The following is a 27,311-nucleotide window of genomic DNA, read 5'->3' as shown; positions in this document are numbered from 1 at the left end:
ACCGCCTCCTCCTCTCCTTCTCCTCCACCTCCTCCGCCGCCTGACGAGGGGACGGGGGTGGCAGTCGCTGAGAGGCGGCAGCGGGGGGTCGGCGAGGCAGGAGACAGCCTGCGAGGCTCCGCCGGTCCGGGGGCTGCTTCTCGTCCTCTTTCTCCTGCGTGCAGAGCGCTGAGAACCGGCCATGGTGAAGGTGTCGTTCAACTCCGCGTTGGCGCAGAAGGAGGCTGCGAAGAAGGAGGAGGAGAACAGCCAGGTGCTGATCCTGCCGCCGGACAGCAAGGTGAGGGCGCCGGGGGCACCGAGGCGCCGGGGCCGGCCCGGCTGCTGTTGGTACCGGGCGCTCTGCTCCGCTCCGCGGGGCCGCCCGGGGAGGGGAGCGCGGCGGAGACCATGCTGCTCTTTGTACGCCCCTTGCCCGCGGCGGCGAACCGCGGGCGGGCCAGCGGGGAAAGCTGCGCTGCGGTGCGCCCCGCTCGGCTCACGCTTCTAAAATGGCTGACAAGGAACGAGCTTTGCAGCTCCGCTTCTCCCGACTCTGGGGATCTCTGTGGTAGTTCGGGTTAAATTTTTTGTTGTTGTTGTTGTTAGCTCCGACAGCGCATGGACCGCGGCCAACTCGGGTTTTAGGGCCGGCTGCCCCAAGCCCGGCTGCCCGCCCGCACCCTCAGCCCCCTCGCTGTGCTCGGCTCGGCGATGAGAGCTGGTTTGCGTGGAGAAGGCGCATCGTGCCTGCTCTTACCACCGCGTGCGATCCCCCCTGGCCGCACGGCTCAGTCCGACGGGCTGCGAGCTTGCTCCCGGGCCCCAAATGCTTCGGAGCGAGGGAGCGCTTGGCCAGGGTGAAGTTGGGGGTTTGGCCGTGCTTGTGCCGCAGCGTGTTCGCGGAGCCTTGTGGTTGTGCGATACCGAGAACTTCGCCTCGGAACTTGCTCTGGCTTAAATAAAGGAACAAAGAGCTGCCTCCCACCGCCCCAAAACAGCACCCAAACTCCAGGCGCTGCTTTCACCTCCCCTCTGCAAACAGCAACAAAGCACAAAAACAGCAGCGGCTTTTAAAGTTTTTGAAGTGGAAAAATGCCTAGAATATAAAGAGGTTTGGTTGCAGTTTTTATGCTCCGGTAATCAAAACTACTCCTTAATTAGGAGTAGTGTACTTTGCTTTAAGCTCTTTGAAAAGTGAATGAAAACTTAAAAAATGGCCAGTTGCACATAAACAGCATGTCTTGATGTTTTCATTTGCTTTCACAATTTCTTGTGCATCAGGCCTGTAAATTACTAGATTTGCTCTGCAAAAGCAACAGTGTTTATTAATTTCCTAAATCTTCATGATGAACTTCTGCATAGGAAGACAATTTGTAGTATGAAGTTGTGCCCTCGTGCAGGTTTTTCTGTGATTTTGATGGGGCCAGGTTCTTCACCTGCAGAATCCGTTGTCATTTCAAGGCCAAGGGGAACCACCAAGGTGTTTCTAGTGACATCTTCCTGGTACAGCAAGTGGTTAAATTTCACGCTTCTACTGAACATACCGCACTTACAAGTAAAACTCTGACCAAAGTATTTAAGTGAGACTTAATAAAACAGTGTGCCACAACAGATCAGACAGTATTGTTACTCAAATTGCCTGCAATTATGGGAAATCTGTTAAGTGCTCCGTGTTCGTTGCAGGAGTGCCATTCTCTAGAAAGTCATGGCTTCCCTGAGCCCAGATTGAGCTGTAGAGTTTCTGACCCCAGATTTGATGGTCAGTTTAACACCAAGCACATAAGGGAGAAACAAACTACATGTTTCAGAACATGGGGTTTTCATACTATCTGGGAATCCAGACCTGCCCTGGATGATGTTTGTTTCCAGACAGCCTACCAAATTGGGCTTGTTTTTCCTACTGCTAAACAAACAAAACACATCTGGCTAATTGTACACTAGGGAACAAATCCTTCTGACCCTGTCCAGATACTGACGGAAGCATGTCATTTGAATATGATTTCCTTAACGCAGAGCTGTAAATTTTTGCAGCTGAGGATGAGGTACAGGATCTGCCTTAACTTTGCCCAGGTCTCAGTACTGCTTTCTTTGCCTAGAAATGAGACTTGTAAACATTTATTAACCAGGTCAAGAGGTGGTCTGGTCTCACAGTAGCTACTTAAAAGTTCTTGTACTGTTGTCAGGGGATGAACATGCCTTAACAAAGCTTAAACCAGTCCTAAAATAGAATGCTAGGAGTGGACGCTCAGCACAGATGAAAATTCGAAAAGCAGATGAATGCTCTGAGGGACATTGAGTCTTTGACATTCTCCTTGACACATTTCTGTCTTTTCTCTGCAGAACTGCAGACCCACACCTACCAGTTTGCAAAATTCTCTTGACTAAGGTTTTTTTTAGATTATGTGTTTTGGAGCATAAATAAAAGTATATCTGAGTACAGTAGTGTCATCTGTAGTTCAGTAAAAAAGGCTGTGCAATCCATGCAGGATTAACAGTATGAAACAAATTATGTCATGTAGCTCTAGAGGTATATGGTTCTTCAACTCTGGTAGTTTATTCTCAGATCTTGGGGGGGAAAAAAAAGGAACTGAATGCCCTTGTAAAACTTGATACCTTTGAGGTAAGTGCAAGATACGCTCTTTGGACTTTGCCTTCTCTAATATAATTGCATTAGAAACAGATCTTGCCTCTGCCGCTCCACAACTTCAGCTGCCTATGCAGTTCTTTGGAGGAAAGGGGAAAAATAAACTACATCTGACAGATGTATTATTCATATCACTTCATTGCTGGAAAAGTGAGGTTTGAAGGCAGTGTGGAAATGTATATTGGAAGAGTGAATTCTAGTGGATTGAAAAAGTCACATCTCCAAAACAGCATATATTTGTTTTTCCCTCTCCTACATTGTTTCTGTAGGAAAATAAATAGATTTGGATTGCAACTGTAAACATGAAAAATATAACAACATTTTATGAAGCTTTCTTTTATGAAGAAAGTCCTTTGAGGCATTCTGGACTGAAGGAAAGGGAAAACCGTAAGAGTGGAAGAGGATCAGCAGAATTGTACATTCAGAGCTTTATTATCAAAAACTTACCAAAGATTTGAGCAAGAGATCTTAGTAAACCAGTTGATATTAGTGAAAACAGAAAAATGCTCTGAAATGTCCAGAAAATAAAAACTAATGGAACGAGCTTTTGAGCTAGTTCTTTGACGGTCTCTTTCTGCTGCTTTTCCCAGCACCATATCTTGAAGACTGCAACTCTGCCATCACAGAATTACTCTCGAATACATAATCTTCCAAGGACTTATTAAAGAGTGCTTGCAGCCAAAATATGCTGATGAATGTAGCATAGAAATACTCTGATCTTGCCAAAATTTGCCCAGTAACCTCTGATGCAGATACTAATAGGAAATAAATTGGGGAAGGTAAGAGAAGAAGATGCAAGAAGAGTGGAGGATGTGTCATGGGAAAAACAGCTTAAGAAAAGCTTTTGCAGAAGGCAATGGTCTTATGCACTGGAGTATGTTACTTTAAGAGGCATTTAAAAATCAAGAGTGCTAATCCTGTCTCTGCATAAATCATGAGTATTACATGGTGTGTTGTGGAAGCGTCTCCATACTTACTGTAGGCAGCCACTAAAACTCACTCACTGATGGTAGTTCTATGCCACAGTTCTTGGCCAAAATACAGAATACTCTTAGTGAAGGTTCTCAGGCCACATTTAATTTTCCACTTTGCTCATTTGTCTTTACAGTAGGGTATTTTATGACCCAGTTTCCCAACAAACAAACAATGTGTGGTATTTTAACATTTCTCCCTACAATAGATCTTTGGAGAGCCAAAGATGGTTCTGAGCATAGTTGAAATCTTCAGACGTTTTGCAGAGTCCATTCAATAGATTAAGCCCTTCTCAAAGATCTTTGTACCCTCAATAGCTCTCAGGCTGTTGCTCCCTTCTGTTTTTGGAGTAGGTGGCAACATTTTGAAACTATATTTTTTCTTTGGGGCACTCAATGCAGTGCATCTTTACCGTGTACAGCTTTGGGCAGGGAAGCTTCGGATTCACCCGTATGTACTGTAGCTGACCTTTGGATAACTCTATCTGCAGAGAGTTCAGTGTGAAAGTGTAAATATTAAGAATTTTAAAAGCAGCAGCTTTTTGCATTTAATCCGTATGAGAACATTATTACTCCAACCTTTAAAATTAATCTTTGTTTTTCACTTTAGCTTAGTCTTTCCTGAAGCATACTAAAATAGGCATTTTTAACACGGAGTGAGGAGATCCACCTGGGAAGTATGTTGAGCAACTGATAGGCACCATTTTGCTATGCAGAAAACTCCTTAGATTTTATGTAATTGGTATTAGATGTTTCTGAAATAAGGATGTTAACTTTACAGTTTATATATAAGTACTATATAACATATTTATATGTTACAGATGTTAGTACACACACATACATTTCCTTATTAGTTTGCTGTCAGAAAAGCAGTGGGATGTGTCTGTAGTTAAATGGTTAAATGGGATGTGTCTGTAGTTAAATGGGTTGGGTTTTTTTGGTGTTTTGTTTCTTTTTTTCTTGGAGGAGCTTCCTTATTCCCTTTATAGGCTTCCTCTAGCCAAGTTTTCTATAGGCCTTTCACCAGTCACCATTGAGGAAAGAGCAGTCTTTGTATTTTCATGTATTTTCTGTGATGCAACTAGGTCATTAAACTAATCAGCTTCTGCTATATGTCAGAGCATTGTGGATTATTTAAAGGAGGACCAGAAGTAAAAAATCCTAACAAACTGAATTCTCTCCCCCTTCTCCTTCCAGGCGTTGCTAAGATTTTAATGGAAACCCATCAAACCAGAGATGAAAAAACCTTCCAGTTTCAGGCACAAGGATACCCAGGGTTCTGTTCCTTCATTTGACTTTATACATACCTGCAAACATAAATTAGGGTAAATTGAGTTTATTGAACAAAATTTGTGTTGTTACTGAGGAACTCTTTATAAGAAAAGAAGCCTTGTGGTTGATGTCATTGGCTGCATCCTTTTACATGGTGAATCTGTGCTACTGGTTAAGTAGTACGGCTTCCTGATAATAAGGTAACTGTGATCTTGAGATATTTGGCTCTGAGAACTATTCCTTAGAGGTTACCAGCCATTGAGAGACACTAAAAACCAAGATTTTTAAAGGTTTGTGGTGCTCCTCTGACAATCTCTTGCTATTTTTAAGTGAGTTTCAGAATTTGGGATTAGAAGCTAAGAAGTTCAAAAAGTGATCTGGAAGAGCTTGTGCCATCCCCATCCCCCCAGCAATGGAAATGAACCTGTAGGACAGAGGAGTTCTGTCAGTGCTCTGTATCTCACTTCCTTTTCTGTTTCTCATAACTTCCTGACTTGAATAACAAATACAAAACCTTGGTTGGCAAATACAACCATTTCCCAGAAGAATGATATTTAATACTAGACCTTTGTGATAACTGCTGCGTCAGTTATTTGTATCATTTGCGTTTTTGGCTGACTGAGCAGGAGCTGATGGCTGTACCTTACAGCTCCTGTGAATTCAGTGCAGGGATGACTATAGAGACAACACAAATACTTTATGCAGTTCTAAATAGTTTCTCTTTCCAGATTAACAAAGTTTTACTTGGCTGAGTCCCATTGCCCTAAAAATGCATTTGGAGAACTTTTTTTCCCCTTAACATTGTCATGTGGAAAAGTATGTAATTAGATGAAGCTTTATATATATAGTGCGATATTTAGAAAAACTACCCTGCACTGTAATGTTATAGTAAATACCATAATTACTCCTCTTACTTTCACTCCTGTCTTTCTGTGTTGCAATACTCTTGTCTTTCTGATTATATCCAAGAAACTAGTTTGGATATTAACATTGTGTAGTAGTGTGAAGAATACCCCTTAAGTGGCTGTTGGAACCAAAGTTCTATTCAGTAGGAAAGCTCAAATTAAATTAGTTAATTTCTGAAGATGTGGGTCAAAATGAAATGCTGAGCTTTTCTGTGAGAAACATTTGAAAGAAAATTTTCTTGGAATCAACAGTATTTTCAAGGGAAATGATTTAGACTCCTTCCATTATAATGAATATTTAATCCAAAATATGAACATCTATTTCAAGAAAAGTTTAATTTCAAAATATAATGTGTATATGTAGTTTTCCTGTTAAGTGTTTTAGTGAAACATTTGCAGTTACCAGTGTAATCTAACAGTTTTGTTTTTATATACTCAAATTATATTTTTTGTTATTTGCATGGGTTTTTTCCCTTTTTTTTCTTATCAGCATTTTAATAAATGTTGATGCTAAAGGTCTTTTGGGGACAGTATGAGAGTGGTAAGCATACTTACCTCCAGTAATGTTTTCAGTTAATTCTTCTGCAGTTGCAGTTTTGGAATATTTGTTGGCATTATATGTATTTTCTATCCAGTAGCCACTAGCTACAGGCACCAAATAGCTTACATACAAAGAAAATAGTCTTCTCTATGACTCTCAGGAAATATCTTCAAAAGCAAATACTGCATTTTTAGGTCCTAGTAATTTTAAATGTTCTCTATTCTGTGCTTCCAAAAACATTATGACATATTTAAAACATAGCTACAGCTGGGATAAGTAATTATATGTTTTGTTAGCTGTTGCACAGATTCCTTTTTTTTCCCCTGTTTTTTCTCCCCATCCCCCCTTATGCTGACAAAGGTTAGTATTATCTGCTTTTACTCTCCTGGTCTGTATGTATAATACAACATTCATTTTCTTACTATTTATGTACTGCTTTTTATTCTCAGTGGAAATTACTTTGAATCTACAGATGAAAAGCATGCTAATTTATAAAACTCGGATATCTGTCCTAATTTTACAGATGTGGTAAAGCAAAGGAATGAGATAATTAATGAGATTAGGCTCTGCAGCGAAGTCAGAAATGGTTTTGTGGCAGACATGACGTGACCTAAGTAGGGTTTGGACAACAATGGACATACAGAGAAACGCAGGTCCTTTCTGAGTGATCCAAGTGTCATCTACAAGCAAAATTCACAATCAAAAAATGGCAAAGTAATATTTGCCCAACAGTTATTATAGAGATGGTGGAAAAAATAAATTGATATCTTGTTTGTCCTTTCCATATAATAGTGTCAGTATGTGTATACAAATATTTTTATAAGATTTATATATTATTAAGTATGTGATATATATATATATATACACACATAAAAATAAAACCCACAGGCATTTTAAGAGTAGAGTTCCTTGAATGCAAATCCTGGGTTAATTTGTGGTTATCTTCTTCCTAGGGTTCAGCAAACAGCTGCTTTTGATGGCAGCTTTCTGCTCCTTTGAGGGTAGAATGAAACAGTGGAACGACTATGGAAAAAGAATATGCTGGGGAGATCATAACCGAGAGGAGTCTGTGATCTCTGGTGTGGATCTCATATAGTTGCTGAATCACCAAGGCCTATTTATCTATTTATTTATTTATTTTAAAGATAAAGTCTACATAAAAATAGAAAACCCTTGCACTTATGCATTTGAAAATGCAGTACCCTGTGCAGGGTGGGAGGCCAAACACAACCTTTTGAGATTGCTGCAGAGAGTGATGAGTTATCTTGCCTAGAGTTTGAGTTTTGTGAAGTTCTCTTGGTGAGGTGTTTGAACAATGGCCAGGATCTGTGATTCTGCAGGGTGTGATGCAGCCAGGTGCTCGGCACTGGAGTGTATGCTCCACCTCAGGCTTTGAATAGTCTAATTGCAGTGAAGCCCTTTAGTTGGTTACAACAGTTTTTCCTAGAAAGAGGGCATAATTAAATATAAGCCTTTCAAGGTCAGCTCTTCTGTGCTGATACTCGTAAGTGCTACAATTAAATGCTATTCTATATTTGCATATAGAATTGTTTCCACTCAGAGAACTCTGCTTGCCATACAGGTACTATACATCTTAATTCACTAATATATGTATTAACAGGGTATAATTGTTTGAAGGTGGGGCTCCCATTCAGAAGAACACCAACAGGCTACAGTAGTGGGCTGAACAAAATCTGCTTCAGAAATAAGAAATGCAAATGCAGAGTCCTCTACCTGGAGCAGACTCGTTCTCTCCATCAGGACAGGCAGGGGACCACCTGGCTGGGAAGCTTGAGAAAGACCCAGGGCTTCTGGTGGACCATCAGCTGGGCACAAGTCATCGGCATCTTTGAAGGCTGAGAGCTTTCTGATCCAAAAAAGACAGTCACAAACTGGTGCGAGTCCAGAAGGGGCCACCACGATGGTCAGAGGGTCGAGCGTATGCCCTGTGAGGAGCGGCCAAGGGAATGGGGCTTATTCAGCCTGGATATGAAACTGCTGCAGGGGGGAATGTCACAGCAGCCTCCCAACACCTGGGGAGGGGACTGAAAAAACAGTGATCATATAATTGAAAAAGGAGAGCCTCTAACTGGTATAAGCAAAATATTTTTCAGTCTGAGGAGAACTGGATGGTTCTGAGGAGGTTACCCACAGAAACTTTGAAGTGTCAGCCTAGGAGGTTTTCAGATCTTGGCTGGACAAGAGCTCTGAGCAACCTGCACGGGCTTCAGAGTCCACCCTCCTTTAGAGGAAGAGGCTGGACTACGAACCTCACAAGTGGTTTCTGTGATGCTGGATTCTGCTTTTAAGAGAAACTGAGACACAGCATTTGTAACTTGCTTGAGATGACATACCATCTGTGGCTGAACTGGGAATAGAGTTATTAAATTCTGAGGCTCAGTGGCGCATATGTGCATGCTAATGAGATCTCTTGGGTGAAAGAGCCAATGCCGCTTGGGAAAATAGCCTTGAGAGAAATCTAGGTTAAATCCACATGGTGTTCTATCATACTGATGTCTGAGATTCAGCCAGTTTTAGGAAAAAAGCAGAGAAATTTCAGATAAAAGAAGTGAGCAGGATAAGGAAGAGACAGGAACTAGAACAATCAAGGTCAAAGAGATAATTTAGTATCGATCCATTTTAAGTGCAATAGGAGCCTTCTAAGTTCCTGTTTTCAAACATTGATTAATTCAGGATAAAGATGAGAGCAATACTGCATTAAAGTTATAGATTGATTTAGTGTAGTTTTTATAAGAACAGGAGAATATAAGTCAGTTGTAAGTCAAAGAATGCAAGTGGGGAAAGGGTTGGTTTTTGCGATGTTTAAAAATGAAGTGTTTTTCAGAATTAGACAGTTTAATGAAATGCCATGTTTGATGTGCTGCAACCGTAAAGAGTGTAGTGATTTTGTTTTCTGAAAGCAAAATGCATTCTGAAAAATGTCCCATATGACCTCTTTGGTTTGAGGGGTTTTGTTTAAAATAAATAAACATCCCTCAGGCACCTCTTGCCAGATATGTGTGCAAGCTTTCACCTGCATGCTTTGGTCTATGACTTGAAAACTTGCACCAGAACTCTTCTCTTTTTTTAAAATACTTGAGAAAAATAGGTATTGAATGCAGAACAAATTTCCAGCATCCTAGTTAATGAAAATGTATAGATAAATTCAGCAACATTATTATATCATATAAATAAATGTGACTTCCACCATCTCTTCATTAACCAAGCTTATGAAAACTCTTTATATTCAGTATGGGGCAGTGGCAATTCTCTTACTGTCAGTGGCACAAGAACTTTTGTGTTCAGCATCCAGACGCTTAAGACATTTTCTAAATGTAGGTTTTGTTGAAGTTTCATATGGGGGGTGGGGAAATGGCAGAAGAATGATAAAACCCCAAAGCAAAGAAAATTAAGTATATGGGGAGCTTTATTGCTTGTCTAGCACAGACATAGCAGTCCTGGAGGGTATTTTTTCTTTAATGAAGCCAATGGTTAAGGTTGTTTATTAATCCTTACCCTCTATGGTGTGAGTGTTACTTAAAAACTGTAGATGTGTGTCACAGAATGGCTGGCATTGGAAGTGGCCTCTGGAGGTCACCTGCTGTTCCCCCCCCCCCCCCCCCCCAGCTGGACCACTTGGAGCTGGTTGCTTGGGACTATCTTCGGTCCCATCAGCTTCTGAATATCTCCAAGGATGAAGACTCCACAAAAACTCGCTGGGTGAGTGTGGTAACATTTGAGGATTTGTGTAACACTCAGTGTTGTGTGTGAGCATTTGGTAACACTCACAGTAAAAAAAGTGTTTCCTCATGTTCGGAAGGAGTGTAAGGGGGTATTAAAATCCTGTTGTACTAATCTGTCTACAGAAAAAAAAGAGGGCAGTCCTGGCCCCTGTGCATTTGTAGTAAAGAGGCACAGGAGTGCTGGCTGGTGCGGCAGGTCAAAGTACAGAGCACTTCTGTGGCCACAACCCAGCTCCTCTTCACCAGAGCATAGCACACTGATGTGGTGAATGGTTTATCTTGTGGCAGTGATGAAGGGAGGAAAGGGAAACAAGGTGTGCCCAGTTACTCAGCACATGGCAGAGACTGGAGAACTCTGCTTTGGGGTGGGGAAAGATACAGGGGGCATAGACACAGGACAAGGAGGAAGTTATAGGAAGACTTGAAACCACTAGGTTTGGTGGCAAGAGAAGGAAGTTGGTGGATCTTGGAACTGGACATAGAAGAGGAACAATCTAGGGGAACACAGTTTGAAGAAAACAGTAAAATACAGTGTGTGTGGTTGGTTGTACGGTTGTTGTAGACAGCCTGGTTCAAGGATGTAGCCAAAAGTTGTGCATGTGCATGAAGAAAGTCCTTGCCTGGTCTACAGAGACAGAACTTTCAGGCCATTTAAGTGTGTCTGGGCATGTCACACACACTCTGCCTTCCTTCCCCTCCCCCTGCCACTTTCTGGTTTGTGTAAGACCAAAGCTAACAATGACTACTCTTAGCGTTACTCCAAAGTTTAACCAAAGCAGCAGTATAAATAGTTACAGGTTTCTTCCTTCTTTACCCATCCTCTTTAATTGTTGGCTGCCATCAAGTTTTGCAGTCTCTTTTCTCAGAAATGAAGGCAGTGTTTAGGTAAATCAGGATAACTCAGTTGCAGGATTACTCTTCAGGACACATTTCTTTGGTTGTCCCTCTGTCACATGGGTGTGGGTAAACAAACTGCTGATTCATGTCCTTTACATTCACTTTGCAGTTGTAATTTTCCTTTACTTCCTGCAGAGAAATTGAACTCTTCATTTTCCACCATGTTTCTCTCTAGTTTTATTTCCTGCTCCTCTTCTCTTGCCTGCATTCTGATTTTTGTTCTCCCTTCACCTCTGTCTTTCCCAATACATGCAGCTGCAACTCCGTTCCAACCCATCAGTGCTGATTCCCCTTCTAAGATGATTTTGAGCTGGCTGCTGCTTATACTAATGTTTTTATTTTGTCATAGTTATGATGTTTGAACCATGAAATGAGTCATTTGACAGACACCTCATTTTTCATAAAACTCCCCCCATCATTTGATGAAAGGTAGCATACAAGTTATATGAAAATGACCTTAGACTTTGAACTTGGTAAAGCTCTTGGAATGTACTTTCTTCTCACTTCTGGATATTCTAGTGCTGTAATACAGATTTTGTATTTAAAATATTATTTCAAAGACAATATACAGATACTAGAAATGCAGGAAGAGGTTAATAGTATGAACTGCCTAATAGGTAATTCTAATTAATATCCCTGGTTTTTCAGGCTACGTGACTACAGCAAACAGCAGTAGAACTAAGGTCTGGTTTTCATGGTATTCTTCAGACAGAGAGCCTTTGGCCAGATGGACAAGTCCCTGTCCATTGTGACAGAAGAGGAACTGGCAGTGCTGCCACAGAAGGGTTGCAGTGTTCAGATCTCAACTGCACGTAAACAAGCAGAGCTTGTTTCCCAGATAAGCAAGAAATCTGTGAACCATCTATTGTATATAGTGTTTTTTTCCAAATGGCAAGTTAGAAGATCATTATACTTAAAATTTAAATTTTATTTTATTAGTAAGCATAAAATTACTGCTTGAGAGGCGGATCACTACTATGGCCTTCCAGATTTGCGGCATCTGCCGAGTGAGGAGTCTTGCAAAAGCCCGCCTTAATTTCCCATCTGCAACAAGTAATAAATAGAATACCAGGCTTAGAGCAGTCTTCAGGCAGGAATGCCATCGAAGGAATGCAGAGCTCTTCCATAATTAAGTTCATTTTAAATGGACTGTCTTTTCTACAGATGTCAGATTTACAAGTCAGGAGGCGAGCCTGACCAACAGCACTCAGTTTATACAGCCATTGAGCAATATTTTCTTTCAAGACTTTCGTTAAAAAACACTTTTAGGGAGTCATCATTAACTTCCCTTTTCCTGTTCCACTAATTAAAGCTGCAGTTGGTCAATATTTGGCTTTAGGAAGCTCAGTCCGTTCCACTCTATTATGTCAATCCATGTGAGCTAAGTGGCACACAAAGGACCTCAAAAGAAAACTGAACAGCTTCCAGGCAGTTTTACCCGCATTAACTGTAAGCTTTTATATGTGTGTTTATATATATATATGTGTATATATATATATATATATATATATATAAAAGATGTTATTCTCACATACATAATTATGAACATTTTGTGTATTATACTGTAACCAGCATAATGACTATGTAATAGTGATACTCTGCATCTGGTTTCTCTGTGGATCAAAGACTGTGTGTTGGTTCTCAAAGACATTTCCCCCTCACAAAATTATTTTTATTGCTATCGTATCTATTTTTAAATTTGGGACATTATCTTTTGCATAGCTGTTCAGCAGTCATACAGTATTCTGGACTTCCCACAGCATATTATCCATCATATCTGGTTTAAGTGGATTCTTACCTAACTGATTCATAATTGATTTTTTTATCATATCATTGATGTGTCCTTAATTTCTGCCAGGGAACAAGGTCTGATAATCTCACTCATTTTAATATGAACTAGACATATGCCTTGTAAGTTTTTAGGCTGCTTTACTTTTATAATGTTAAAACAATTATATTCCACTATGTAGAAAAAGCCACAAGGGGAAAATCTAAGTAATTACCAAGTCTGATTATACATATTTGTGGCTCAGTATTGGTGCTTCTTAGAATAAATTTGTCATACTACCCCAAACATGAATGTGGTCATTCTGAAATTCAGAATTTATTTAAAAAAGAAAAAAGTAGCATTAAAATTGAACTGCAAAGAGCAAGAGCATATATGGCCAGTAGCTATTAATAACTGCTAATGTTTGCACGTTTAAGGGGGGTATTAACTTTTTTTTCTTTTAACTTACTGCAGAACACTTAATGCTAATTATCTTAAAGATGTTCTTGTGAAGAACTCTCTATAGTTGAATAGTGTTTTGGTAAATAGTTTATGGTATCATCTGTCCATCTGCAAAGTGTTTAATGGTTTCAGCAACAAGACAGAGCAGCTTGACATTACCTACTGTGGTCATTGATGAAGGGATCTGTACTGAAAACTGCAGTAACTTCCTTGTGAGAAGACTCTAGATATGAATCTTGCTAGTCTCAGATAATACAGAATTTAATACTTCTGATTTTCTATCTGCAGGAAAATTGTTCCTGCAGAGCTTGAAGCTACTGAGTTTGGGAAATTCTGAACCATTTAATTTTAACACCGTAGTATTTAGTGATCAAGTGGCAGAGAGATGCTTCTGTTTCATGTCTCGTCCATGGGAAATAGGCTAATCAAATGTTTTCCAATTAGAACAATCAGCTCATCAAGGGAAACAAGCCAGTTTTGGGCTTGCATCCAGTTTCTCCTAAGGCATTTTGCATCAGAAAAGATGAGTTCTGTGGCATCATCTTAAGACTGAGGATTCAGGAGGGAGCTGAAAGTACCCAGGGCAGGGATGAAGCAGAAGAGGGGAAATGAAAGGACCATAGCAGTAATGATTAATTATTGCTGCTTACAAAAGTAGTGAGGCATATTTTAGAGGTCAGTCTTCACCTCAAGTACATGAGGCTTTCTTTTGTCAGATACCTCTGTCAGTGGAAAGCTGGCCTAGAAAAAAATTAGCCAGTGAGGCTGCAATGTCACGTTGAGCTCTATGACAGTTGTAACCATGTGGGGAGAAGTGCTAATTCAGCACTGTCCCTCTTACTGGGAATCTGCTTTCACTTAATGTGTTTTCTTTCAGAACATGAGTTACCTGGAAGGAGGGTGAGCATCCACTGCTCTTTGTTCTCTTGCAGTGCAGAGCGTCAGATTTATATAGCAAGGGACAAATTATTCTTTTGGGTCAATACAGCCCAAACTAAGCTGTCATGGCAACAATACAGAAGCTTAGGGAGCTTAGCCATGGTGCAGCTACTAATATGAGTATAATTTAGCTTCAGTAGGTTATTTGTAATATTTTAATTTAAGCTGGTCTTAAACTGCTTGATAATATACTTAGTTTTCAGATTAGGAAATCAATCCTATGTTCTCTTTCAGTAGCATAAAATGTTTTCAGTGTTGTCAGTTTCAGTTTTTCTCTGTAATGAGATGCTGTGCTCTTATACATTCTCCTAAGCAAGAGCCTAAACTGGGCTTGAACTCTTGTTCTAAATTCCATGGACTGTTTTCAGTAGACTGGAGACAAATCAGTGCAATAGGCAACTACAAATACAAAATAGATTGACGTGCCACCGCTAGGGATTCTTTCAGAAATAATAATGATAACATTTAGCTGCTGGTAAAGGATAAGAGAGTTGTATTAAACCTGTTGTTTACACCTGTCATCTTATATATCAAAGCAAAATTGTTTACATTGTAATACTGATAAACTTGTCCTTCAGGTTTCTTCTGGCGTGGTGAAATGTAAAAGTTACCTTGTTTTTCCGATTATTTTTGACCTCTGTAAAATTAATCTATCATTAATCCCAATTTCCAGGTAGGTGCTCACACTGTGTATGCCTTCTGCACCATTTCCCAAATGCATGTTTGTTAGTGTTTCTGAACTTACAAAATAATGTAAAAATGGAAAAGGCAGTTATTCCGCTAGTGGATAATTCTGCTTGGAGATAAAAAAGGTGTGTAGGATAAAAGCAGTACTGAGAAAGAATAAAGATAATCTTTATACTCAGTTTTAGGGAATATTTTGACATTGTATCCCACAGTCAGTTTGCTATCCCTTTTTCTGACATTAACTTACAATGGTTTAAATTACAGCTATTTTAAAAAGTTTCAATGGAGTGTCCTTTAAACTTTGAAGTATCTAGGGAAATAGTTACCTAATGATACAGGGCAACATAAAAATCCTTGATTTACCTGGTTTAGATTTATAATTGAGATGGTTTATAGAAGAATCCACAGTGACTCTCAACCTGACCTGAGAGTTAATTAGATTAGCATGGGTATTATGTCCTGTTCTCAGTCTTTGCAAACAACCAGGTTAAAAATCAGGCAGCTAGAAATCCTGTAATTTTTACACTGAATTCCTTAAATAATTAGTAATGTAAAACCTATAAAGAGTTGTTACTTGTCTTTACATTCTACCTTTTCAGTCAACAGCAAATGTTTTCTTGCCAATCTCACTTTGTCTTGTAATGTATCCCAGAAATGTTGGTTGGAAGTGGCCTCTGGAAGTCATCTGCTCCAGCCTCCCTTTAGAAACAGGATGGTTGCCAAAGCAAGATTAGCCATGGCTTTCTCTGGTTGAGTCTTGAAAACCTCCAAAGATGGAGATTTCACAATATGATTTACTGCAGTAGTTAGCAAGGTAACGTAAAACAAAATCTGTGAAATATCTTCAGTTTGACTCTAAATATTTCTTAATCATATTTTGGCAGCCATTGCCTGGCAAAGAAGCTGCATTGCCACTTCGGTATGAAAGATAATTGCAGTGTACTGTAAAGGTGGGTTTCACATCATTTAGTTTTAGCTGCATATGAATTAGGTACCTAATTTGTTAACCAAGGAATTTCCCTCTATAATCAGTGAAAAGAAGTAAGTACCTCCCACTTCTTCCTCTCTAGGATAGCTGAGATGAGTCATTCTTAGGAAGTGCCACCTTCTCCCACCATTTACAAGGAAGGGTCCTCTCTCCATTTGGTGTCCTCAGATAAGGGGAATTACTTCCTAACTGGACCAAGACAGCATGAGGACTACACTCACAACTTTGTTCAAGTGGGAAATCATCCAAATTAGCAAATACTGCAAAAAACCCAAAACCATGAGGCAGAACACTGACTAACAACCATAGCTATCGAAGCCTTCTCAAGCTCATACTCTTCCTCAGTTTTCTGGTTTGATGTTTTTTATTCATTCAGTCATAATGATTTTGCCCTGATCATCATTCTATGCTATTGTTTTTTGGTTGCAAAGATGTAATGAATTTCTTTGTATTTATTTGAATTCAGATATTTTCCCAGGATTATCATGGCTTGGAACAGGGTGAATCAAAGTTGGATTTTATTTTTTTTTCTTTTTTTCTTTGGGTGTGAGTTATGCAGACACTTGGAGGAGAAAAGAACATTGTAATGTGGCTGATAGAGGAAAGATTTTGCAAGCAGCAGTTTATTGCTTAGGATGCCTGTGGGGACTGCATGGTTATGCAAACTAGTGCCCCAAAGGGGAAACGTCCTGTCATTCCTTTAGTGTTACACAAACAGAAGATAGAGGCATGGCAAATGCTGTCTTAGAGCAGAAAGCTTCTTTAACAACAGCTTACAAAGCATGTTTTTTTCATTCCCATTTTTACCATTCTGCCAGCCGAGCTGTGGTAAAGCCTCTTTTGACCTGATGGAACAACATAGGAAAGGATGTATTCTGCTGCTCTTATTACTTTTGGTATTTTGTTGGTTCTTCAGGTTAATTTAAATTGCATATACTGAGGTAAAAAGGAATCTGACCTTTCTGAATTGACTTCCTCACTCTGCTGTTGTTGCGCGGAGGTTGCCTGAGAATGGATATTTTTCTGTCTGCAGTCTGTGAAATAGCTGGCTGACTGTGTGTTATTAGGTATCTGGGGAGATTCTGTTTTATCTTTCTCTTTAGTCTGCTGATTTAGTCACAATAGCATTAAAAGTGACTGATAGTACAAGTTTTACTAAACCTCAACTCAAATAGACCTGTTTTAAACTTGGCCAAATACAATAAATTTCCAAACAATTTTGATAAAGTGCATACAGCCTTTTCTGGTGGATGCAGTGTTTGTACTTGCTGGGCCTGAAGCATCTGCTCTCATACCTGTGTTGGGAACAGTGTGTTGAAGGTCCCTCTCTGTTACCTTGCAGGACCCTGAGGATGCTGTGCCTGTTGGGCAGAGGAGGGCCTGGTGCTGGTGCATGTGCTTTGGATTGGCCTTTATGCTGGCTGGTGTGATCCTGGGTGGTGCCTATCTGTACAAATATTTTGCATTCCAGGTAAGTCACATACTTGTAATGAGAGGGTTGTGTTTTCCTCTGGGGAAAGTGGAGTAACAGACTGTTTTTCTGCATTACATTTAGAAGAGGAGCAGCAGACTAACCAAAGGAACAAAATCTTTTTCTCTTTCCAAAACTTCAGCTTTTCTAAAGGCCAGGGATAAGGCCTGCTCTGAAGTTACCAATCAGCAGAGGAGGGCGGAAGTGAAGCTGACAAATAAAAGGGAGCAGCATTTTTGAAAACCTTACTTTACAGAGAAAAGATTGTATCTAAATAGGACTTGGGCTTGTGAACCCCAGTGGCGTCCCAGATTTTCATCTGCTCTCATTCCTCTTTTGCAGTGCCAAATGTTGGAGGTGGTTTAACCCCTTGAAAGCCTTTGTTTGATCCCAGGTTTCCTAACACATGTGGTACTGCTAATGCACAGGAAAGGGACTGCTTGTCAAAGAAATACAGTGACTCTCCTCTTTCCTAGCCTCCACAGGGAAAAGAAATATGGGCCCTGCAGGGGACTTGGGAAAATTGCAGGCAGCGTGGTTAAACATGCTCTGTCAAGTTGAATCCGTGCTGACAAGATTAGATCTCTAACAAAATGTATTTTCCGTCTTCTAACAAATGGCACTGCTGCAAGAGGAGCCCTGTGAAGGCAGCGGTGCCAGGGAAATGGAGCATTTACCTAAAACGTGGGAGATCTGAGTTAAACATTGTCTGCCTTGCAGGCAGTTGCCAGTGGGCAGTGCTGGATGTGCTGGGCTGTTGCCCAAGTGGTGCAAGCACACCCTCCCTGCTTCAGAAACTGCTGGGGTTGCAAGATCATAGAGTCAGAAAGGGAGAGTGTAAGCAAAACATGAATCCCTCTAGCCCACTCGTAGTGCACATAAGATAGAAATTCTTGTTCTTGTCCCTAATACCAGGATGGTTGTTTTTTCCCCATTTTAGTAGCTGCTGTCTGGAAGGCAAAGTGATTAAAGTTGAGAAATTCTAGCTGAATTTGCAGTTTGTAGTGTCTTTGGCTATCACATTAACCAAATTTACAGAGGAGCAGTGGTGTTGCAAATGATGCCTAAACAGCATAGTGTATCTTGGTGGATTAAGAAGCTGAGTAGCTGAAGGTGTGCTGCATTTCAAATGCACTGGGCTGCTCCACCTTTCACACGCCAGTAAGATGAAATTGAAAGTGCTGTTTAATTCAAACCTGTGGTACTTGTCTGTGAGTCAGATCTGGGTTGAAGGAAGCACTCAGGAATTGAGCTAACATTGCACTGAAGACATGTTTTTAATGCAAAACTTTAAATTGATGGCATGTGCGTATGCATAAGTTGCATAGTTCTAAAACTATCTGGCCTATAATTTTGGCATATGACTTCCTCTGACTCAGGACTTTATGTTACACTTCTCTTAGACAACTTGCCATGTGTACTGTGACAGAAAGACACAAATTGGTTGCTTTAATTTCTTTTTATTACCGTTTTGTCTTTTAAAAATGTTAAAAAATTATTTTGGAAACTGACTTCCAAAACTTTTGAAATCTTGTAAAACTAAGCAACTTCACAGTATAATTGAGATTGGAAGAAAAGTCTTGAAGTAATCTGGTTCAACCCTCTGCTGCAAGCAGGGCTAAATTTAGGGTTAGACTTGCTTTTTAAAGGTGATTTGGATGACCAGTTTTAAATTGTACAGTTAGATCATAATTTAATAATATGGATGTAGATGTAGGAACTTCGTTGTCTTTCTAAAAACACATGTAAGACTAGATTTTAAGAACCTGCTTATGGGATCCTGTTTTCTTTGAATTCAAGGGAAGAACTCCCTTTGGGTTGAGTACAATTAAAGTTTTAGCCATGGTCCCATTGTAGATAGCAACTGGCTCCTACTTTGGTGTACGAATCAAATTAAAAGGAAAAAATTTCATTTACTCTAAAAAGTTTTTTTTCTCCACAGTGCTTTGAATATATTAATTTTAATCTTCTAGGTTACTGATGCTTTTGTTGCTGGGTTGTTAACTATTTTTAGCAGGGTGATGTGTATTTCTGTGGAATAAAGTACATTGAAGATGGCTTAAGTTTACCTGAGGCTGGGGCAGAGGCTCAGCGTGCTCACTACCACACGATTGAGCAAAATATTCAGATCCTGGAGGAAGAAGATGTTGAGTTTATCAGTGTACCGGTCCCTGAATTTGCTGATAGTGATCCTGCTGATATAGTCCATGACTTCCACCGGGTAAGAAATATTTCTGAAGAAGTTTAAAGCATTTAAAACTTGAAAAATGTTGCCCCTCAGTCATCCTGATAAATGTACTCCCTAATTATTGTGGTTGGGGAAAATGAAGGGTGGAGGAGGCAGCAGAAATATTTTGACCAGCAGTAGGCTGCAAGCAATTATTAACTGGGCATACAAGGTACAGCATTATTCAATCATCATGAGGTAGTATCTAAACCATCATTTGTTTTTAGAATGGGAAAAGTCTTAGACCTATTTCCTTTCTTTAGTATGAGGAAGTAAAGAGAATATACTTCTTGCTTGGCAAAGTTCACTGGGCCAGAATTTGACCAACTGCTGTGGTTCCGAGGGAAGTTTGGAAAGGGCTGTCATAGCTTTGAGGTCAGCTTGCAGGGGCTGATTGCATCTCATGTCATGAGGTGTGTTCAAGCACCCCCAGAGGTGCTCTCTTAGCATGGCTCAAAACCCAAAAGCAGCAGCAGAAAGGGAAGGAAATGACAAGTTGACCGACCGTGGAAGAGGGCTCATTTTCCAGATGCCATAGGAAGCCTAGCCAAAGTTTAATTTCTTTGTGCACCACAGGCTACTATGATTCCTAGAGGCACTGAACTAGGGTATCAAAGCACTTTTAGCTGTTTCTTCCTTTTTTGAAGAAATAACTTTGATTGATAGGAATCATGGTAATAAATTTTTGTTAAGGCAGTTGACAGGCCTACAGCTCTTAGTATTAACAGCAGCTGTGAAACAAGTAGAAACCCTCCTTTTCTGTATCCACATGATTGGAGCTGATACATGGCAATGAAATGTACACCTGGTTTTCAGGAAGCTAAATTTCTGTGAACATTTGAAGACTTTGCTGAACAGCTTTTTTAGCAAGGCTAAAAAAGAAGAACAGGAAAGTGTCCTATTTTTTTTTTTTAATGCAAACTTCCGAAGTTTAAAGTTTTTCAGGCAAAACAAGCACTATCTATCAAATATTCATAACCAGATTTAGAGGAAAACATTGCTTGCTCGAGCTATGTAATTAAAACTATTTCTGAATATATTTAGGGAGCATCTGTTAAGAGTTAGCACAAAGACTCTAAAGAGGGAAAACTGGAAAATAAAAAAAAAAAGCAGCATCCAAGAAGTGAATAAGAACAATATAATACTAGAAATTTACTTTTTGATTCCATAAGATAAAGGCCTTGCTGTTATGGTCATTTGCCATAGGTACAACACTTGCTTCCATGTAATGAGATTAGTTGCACCATGATTGGTGTCCTGTACTATTTTGACTGTTGGGCTCTTGGTGCTCAGTATTTTATATACATCCCCAGCCTCAGAGCTTTCAGCAGCTAAAGATAATGTCTTCTTTAGCAAGAACAGATGCAGTGAAACACAGCTCAGTGAACAGAGCTACAGGCTTCATCAGGGTAATACCCTCAGCTTTTTATCAAATAATGGCAAAAATTGCAGTTCAGGTACTGTATAAAGTTAATAATTCATTAACCCATCAAGTCAGTAGTATTTTTGAAAATAAAAGGACTTTTGATACATTATCTGTAATGGTATTTTTTTCTTTCTGTGTTTTGTTCACACCGGCACCTTTAGACTATAACAAAATATAAAAGCAGGGAGATTGGAGCAAGGCTTTTGCGCTCTTGTTTCAAAATACTAGCAATAAATAAATACTGTACTTATTTCTGTAACAGTTCAGATACACTTGTAGTTTCATTGTTGTAGTGCATTTCAGCTACTCGTCGCCTGCTGCCTTGCCCAAATCCCTGTTGTAGATACAAACTCTCATTAAGGCTGTCTTATAATTATGCATTTACCTACTCTCAGATTGGAGTTGTTGGACAGACTTTATAGTGAACAAAACAATAATTTGAAGAACTGCACGAGACAATAATATTTCAACAAGATCTGTATGTCAATATTTTGATGTTCTTGTTATTTTGATTAAAATAAATATTTCTCAACAGAGACTCACTGCCTATCTTGACCTTAGCCTGGATAAGTGCTATGTGATTCCTCTGAACACTTCAGTTGTTATGCCACCAAAAAATTTCCTGGAGCTGCTCATCAATATCAAGGTATAGTTATAAGTTAGTAATATAAGTAGTTTGTTCTTAAGACAGGAAAAAAGTAGATGTTTTCCTTTTTATTTTTTCCTTCTTCAGAACTCTGACATTTGCACAAGGCGCATATATTAGAAAGTTAACTGATCGCTAGAGATCTTTGCAAAGAGAAGAACATTCTATAACCTACTCAGTTAATGATCTACAATCATGAAGGAATTATTAATTCAGAGGAAGGCAAACAAATGTGATTTTACTTTTTGATGCTGTAAATTTGGCTGACAAAATTGTGTAAATGTGGTATACCTGGATTATTTGATAGTAATCTGTGTATTTTTTAATTTACAATCTATTGTGACTAAAATTTCTACAGCGCATGTATGTGCTGGACTAAGACTGGTTAGATGAGAGGAATGAAGCAGATGACTGGGAAATCCTTTTAACATGGGCCTTGTTTAAAGAACTGGTCCCTAGGATTGGTCCCTACTTTGATCCAGTGGCTTGAGGGTGAGGTACATGAGGCATATTGGATCTCCTGTGTATGCACAGGGAAATTGGATGTGGCACTTAGGTGTGATGGAAATTCATGAGACTTCCAGCAGCCTTAAGATGGATCTTCCTGTTTGCAGGGAGGTTTTGTAGGAGTGATTGGGATGTGGGTTGTATGATTAGCAAAGCCAGTCTAAACAAGAGGCCATATTCCTGGTTCTGTGAGCACCAGACCTTCAAGATTTGTTGTCCTTAAAAACAAAGACCATGGAAAAGACTGAGATGCCACAATTGCTGAACAACCAAACATGGGTTTTCAGTATAACGTTGTGGGAGCTCCTAAACGCTTCCCAGCAGGGTTTGATAATTGAACACTGCTGCTGGACTTATGGTGCTGCTGCTGCCTCACTTGTCACCATCAAAGGGACACACTGTTCTGTTAGTCCTGGTAACAGCGTGAAACGTAATGGCCTGTGAAATTAGAGAGGCCAAAGCAGATAATCTAATGGGGTTTCTTACTAACTTAATATGAATTTTTCTTTGTTTTTTTAACTTTTATGTATGTATGCCTTTAATGCAAATTTAAATAGTATTTACCTTGGTTTTGAGCTTTCTGGTTTCTTCACAGAACAGCAAAACAGTTCAGATGGGGAAGAGAGCTGATTAACTTGTGTCTTAAGATTTGGGGAGAGTGTTTTGAATTTTATTTTATTGGGCTTTTTAAATTTAGAACTGTTACATCATCTTTGGGTTTGCATGTTTCAAAAAAGGCTTTGGAAATAGGACTCCAGGAACCATTTTAGCCGTTTCTGAGTAGTTTGTATATATAAGTAAATTCCATGTGAAAAATTACTTCACAAGTAAGTCCTCTGCTGCTTTTTTGCTGCCTATTTTGAGATTGGCTATTTAACCACACTTTCATTTCCTGTATGTAAGGGTGATGTGGTGTCTGTAAAACTCAGTGACCCTGTATTTTTTTTTACTTTCTCTTAGTTTCCTAGTTTGTCTTTAGTACCAAATCAAATATGCTTGGTTTACAAGGCATCATGCATGTAACTGAAAATCTGTGCAAAAGCAAACTGTTTTGACCAGTGTCCCCAACAATGAGTGCCCTAATTTTGTGAGACATCTGTTTAATTCTCATTGTATTAACAAAAAGCTGTGGGCATTAGATGTCACAGAAAATCAGGCTAAGTGTTTTGTAACTGAAATTTGGGAAACTACGCTGCCGATGCACAAAGTGAGCAAAAACTGTCCTGCAGTGACACTGGTTACACCAGGAAAAAATGTATGAAATTGATGTGCTAGTTTTATTAAAATGAGCTGTGACTACATGCAGAGGGCATTTTATGAAAATGGAGGTTCTCTGGGCTGGTTTGTTTTTAAGAAAAGGTGTAATTTTAGCTTTGAGAGCCACATTTCTATATATTGATACAGTTTGCTTGAATGTGCAGACATGAAAGGCCTGCTTTCTTTGGGAAACGAGGCTGAAACCCAGGTATATTTGCTCATCCACCTTGTTCCCGTTGTTGAGCCAACTGGCTAATTTTAACTGTACACAACGCACAGGATGTCTCAAAGATGACGATATTTGCGGCTGTGCTGGATCCCAGTGCTGGATCCCAGTGCTGGATAATTGCTTCTGCGGTAGCTGGGCAGAGGAGATTCCTGCACTCAGCTTCCTCTCCTCCTGGTTTGGGACATGGCTGGAGGAGTCCTGTGATGTGGAGGGCATGAGCCCAGGAGTGTCCCTCCAGGCTGTCCCCCAAGTCTTCAGCACTGCTGCCCACTCTGTCAGTGCCCTGTGCTGCTGCTTTGCTCTGGAGCTCCCTTAGGGCTCTCCTGAAATTCGAGAGACCAGGAGTTAAGATAGAGGAATTTACAGTGATTTAATTATTAAAAAATAATGAGTGGGATAATTTGGGGGAATGACATTTTCTAAGCTCTTATTTAAAGAAAAAAAATTGCTCTTGTTTTCCTCAATGTGTGCTGAAGAAAATATTTGTCATTTAAAGTGAATTTTATGCAGTCCTCTATTTGCTGAGGAGAATACCATTTAATCATGTTCTCAACATGTTGCTGGGGCTGACACAATATTCTTGTTTTGCAATGGAAATTTCAAGTTGTTTATTGTCAATAAAACATAGAGCCATCTTTTGCCACAGAAGCTGAATATGTTTTCACAATAAGCAATCATTCTATTTTTAGAAAGCAAGGAACACCTTCTCTAGTGCTATAAATTAGAACCACTCTAACAGGATTTCTTAAATGAAATAATATTTTTAAAATTTGATGATTAGTTACCAGTGGTAGTATTAAGAAATTGGCTGGTAGCTAAGTCTGTGCATCTTCAGCAGTGTACAGTGAGCTGTGCACAGAGCAGGATTCCTCCATCATTTCATCTGATGCAAAATAACACTGAAGGCATTAGAAAAGGCTTGAGAAGCCTTTGCATGTCGTCATGGCTCTTCCCCTTTTTAGTGTATTGCCATGAAACACCTGATGTATCACCATGGCTTTCTAATACCTTTCCAAATAAACGATTGTGGGAGTCACCATCATAACTTACGTGGCTAGATGGTCTCATCTAGGGTTTGGCTTGAGAATTGTGACCCATGCTATGAATAAGTTCAAGGCTTCCCAACCCCATGGACTGCAGCTGGAGTAGACTGTAGCTGGCCTGCTTTGTCAGCAAGAGTCTCTCCATGTAGATCACGCTTCTGCCAGCTCCTGCCTAGGAGTCATTCCCACTGAGGTCTATTGGGCCGTTACTAATTAACTGAAAACTTTGGATGATAAGTGCAGGACTGATCTGTGACAATAGGCACACCTGGAAGAAAACCTGCCGAAGGCTGATGTCACTGTGTCAGGAGGGCGGTGGATGTATGCATCAATGGAAGTTTTGTGACTTTTTTGAATATAAACATGTATTTCTGTAGTGTAGTGAAGCTTGCACATTTGGAATAAAATTGCATGGGTAATAGGTCTTTTGAAAGAATTCAAAGAAGATGTGTCACAGCCATGTTAAAGAAAAACATTACAAAGTGTTTCTTGTGTACTTAGACCATGAAGAGATGGATTTTGACAGAGCTGTTATATTTTTGTTCAACAGGCTGGAACATACTTGCCTCAGTCCTATTTGATTCATGAACAGATGATCGTTACTGATCGCATTGAAAATGTGGATCAGCTGGGATTCTTTATTTACCGCCTCTGCCGTGGCAAGGAAACCTATAAACTACAGCGCAAAGAAGCCATGAAAGGTAAGTGTTCCTCCCGCAGTCTTGTGTGTTGGCAAAATGTTCAGTGATGTTTGAGTTCGTTAAGTAGGCTTGATTTTGTTGAAAGGAGTGACTCTAATTAAAGCAAGGGTTGCTTATTTCAGTAATTGCTATGTGGGACTAAGTACAGCTGATATTTTCTGGTGTAGGTATGGAAATAAGTCACTTCATTGTGCAAAAGTGCTCAAGGCTCCAGTGAGCCAGGAGTGCCAAAATGTATGTGTGCACACAGGCTTGTTTTCTGGAGTTCAGCCTTTCATTCATACTCTTCTTTAATCTTGTTTCTTGACCCACCCCCACCCAAAATCAAAGAAAGACCCTCTAGTATGCGAGAAGCTATAGCCTTGTAGTCCAAGTACAGAATTGCAGGTTTTTCCTGTCATTAAAAATTGTTCCACGGTTTCCTGTTTGCACCAGTGAAATGTGAATAAGAGTTATCTTCACAGGAAAATTGTAGTGGTTGGTACTTCTTCATGGAAAATGTTTGAAAAACATTATTTGGAAGAGTCTTAACAAGCTATTAAATATTGCCTTAAAATTTGCATTTAAATGTTACTCAGATTTGCTTTTTGGTTGTTTTTTCTGCTATTTGATTGTTCGGGTTTTTTTTGGTTGCTCTTGTTGTTAGTGAGTGTGTGGTAGGCAAGTGTATACCAAAGCAGTTTGATTGCTTTAGTCATTGTTGGACCTGACTGCTTGGGAAAACAAGGAGAAGAAATATATTTTATGAAAACAATTTAGAAAAGCATTTGAAAATGAAAAGGTCTTCATAGCAAAAGCTCAGTATGTTTATTCTGTAGTAATAAATGATGAGCATAGGTTGACAGTGAGCATTGGTTTGGCTAAAATTTAGTTAAATTCTTTGTACAATTCCAAGATAATGTTTAAATACTACAAGTCCACTCTTTTTTGCCTATAGCTGTTTATTCCTTTGCTGTTCCCTCTCTCACATTCCCACAAGCATTTTTACAGATGCACAGAGAGGGAGATTGGGAACTGATCTGAGTTAAAAACTAACCAGGGTGGGATTTGGGCAGGTTGGGTACTCCAGTTTGGTTCACCACACCTTCAGGATTGTTGCCTGCTTATTGATTCTCTACATCTGAATGTGTGCCTGTGTGTGTTTCTCTGAGGGGTGGGTTGAAAGGGGGTAGTTCGGTTTCTGGTGACATCTTATCATAGCAAATGTTAAACCATTATATCTCTGATGTACCTCACCCCCTCTTCTGTTTACCCTCTGTTGTTCTTTACTAATACAACAGGAATTCAGAAGCGTGAAGCCGTCAATTGCCGAAAGATTCGACACTTTGAGAACAGGTTTGCTATGGAAACGCTCATCTGTGAACAGTAATGAGGAATATTGCTGTTACAGGAGACTTAAAAATTACAGTATGACCCCACCCTTTGTATTGTGTGCAGTGATTATTTTTTAAAATCTTCTTTTATGTAAGTAGTGGACAGGGCTTTCTTGCTGAACACCTTCCATACTTTTCATCTCATGATACATGTAAAATCAATATGTTTTAGTTTTTTCCTTATTTTCACGTGTGGTGTTCTTATATTTGAATAGCAATTGTATAAAGACTTAGTTGCTAGTACATTTCACGTGATGAATCTTGAATACTAGGAAGAGGAGGAAGTCTTTGAAATATCCACCAGTTTTTAAATAAGTAAAATTGAAAAGAATTATTAATGTACAAATGGACTGCAAGAGCTACTTCTAACTGTAATATTACCTGCTATATAGTTTGTTACAGCATATAAACAAACCTGTATTTGACTCTCCCTAACCAAGTGCAATTTGTTTTGGTTTTAAAATATTGTCATATTTACCTTTTTAGATTGATTTCTGACTTGATGTTTTGAAATGGCAAGTGTTTGCTGTAACAATCTTTTAGAAAATTAAGAAGTAACTTATGTTACTAACTTGTATATAATCCATGTATGTGCAATGGAAAATAAACCTTATAAACCTGTTTGTCTAAAA

The 27,311-nt window shown here is 39.5% G+C and overlaps 1 protein-coding gene across 1 annotated transcript; it reads left to right on the top strand.

The window, feature by feature from the left end:
* On the top strand, nucleotides 1–27,311 carry ITM2B (integral membrane protein 2B). Its single transcript, XM_027648881.1, has 6 exons — nucleotides 1–280; nucleotides 17,142–17,270; nucleotides 19,285–19,491; nucleotides 21,459–21,569; nucleotides 25,156–25,306; nucleotides 26,587–27,311. Exons 1-6 carry the CDS (start codon nucleotides 182–184, stop codon nucleotides 26,673–26,675), a joined length of 786 nt encoding a protein of 261 aa, XP_027504682.1. The 5' UTR covers nucleotides 1–181; the 3' UTR covers nucleotides 26,676–27,311.

This window comes from Corapipo altera, unplaced genomic scaffold (genome assembly GCF_003945725.1).
Source record: "Corapipo altera isolate COAL_440 unplaced genomic scaffold, ASM394572v1 0, whole genome shotgun sequence".
Taxonomy (NCBI): Eukaryota; Metazoa; Chordata; class Aves; order Passeriformes; family Pipridae; genus Corapipo; species Corapipo altera.
Note: the sequence above shows the minus strand (reverse complement) of the source record. Positions and strands in the feature narration are given on the sequence as shown.

Coding starts and splice junctions, on each gene's coding strand:
- ITM2B (XM_027648881.1), top strand. CDS start 182: ATGGTGAAGGTGTCGTTCAACTCCGCGTTGGCGCAGAAGGAGGCTGCG. Junction 19,492..21,458: donor TAGTCCATGACTTCCACCGG/GTAAGAAATATT, acceptor ATTTCTCAACAG/AGACTCACTGCCTATCTTGA. Junction 25,307..26,586: donor GCGCAAAGAAGCCATGAAAG/GTAAGTGTTCCT, acceptor CTAATACAACAG/GAATTCAGAAGCGTGAAGCC.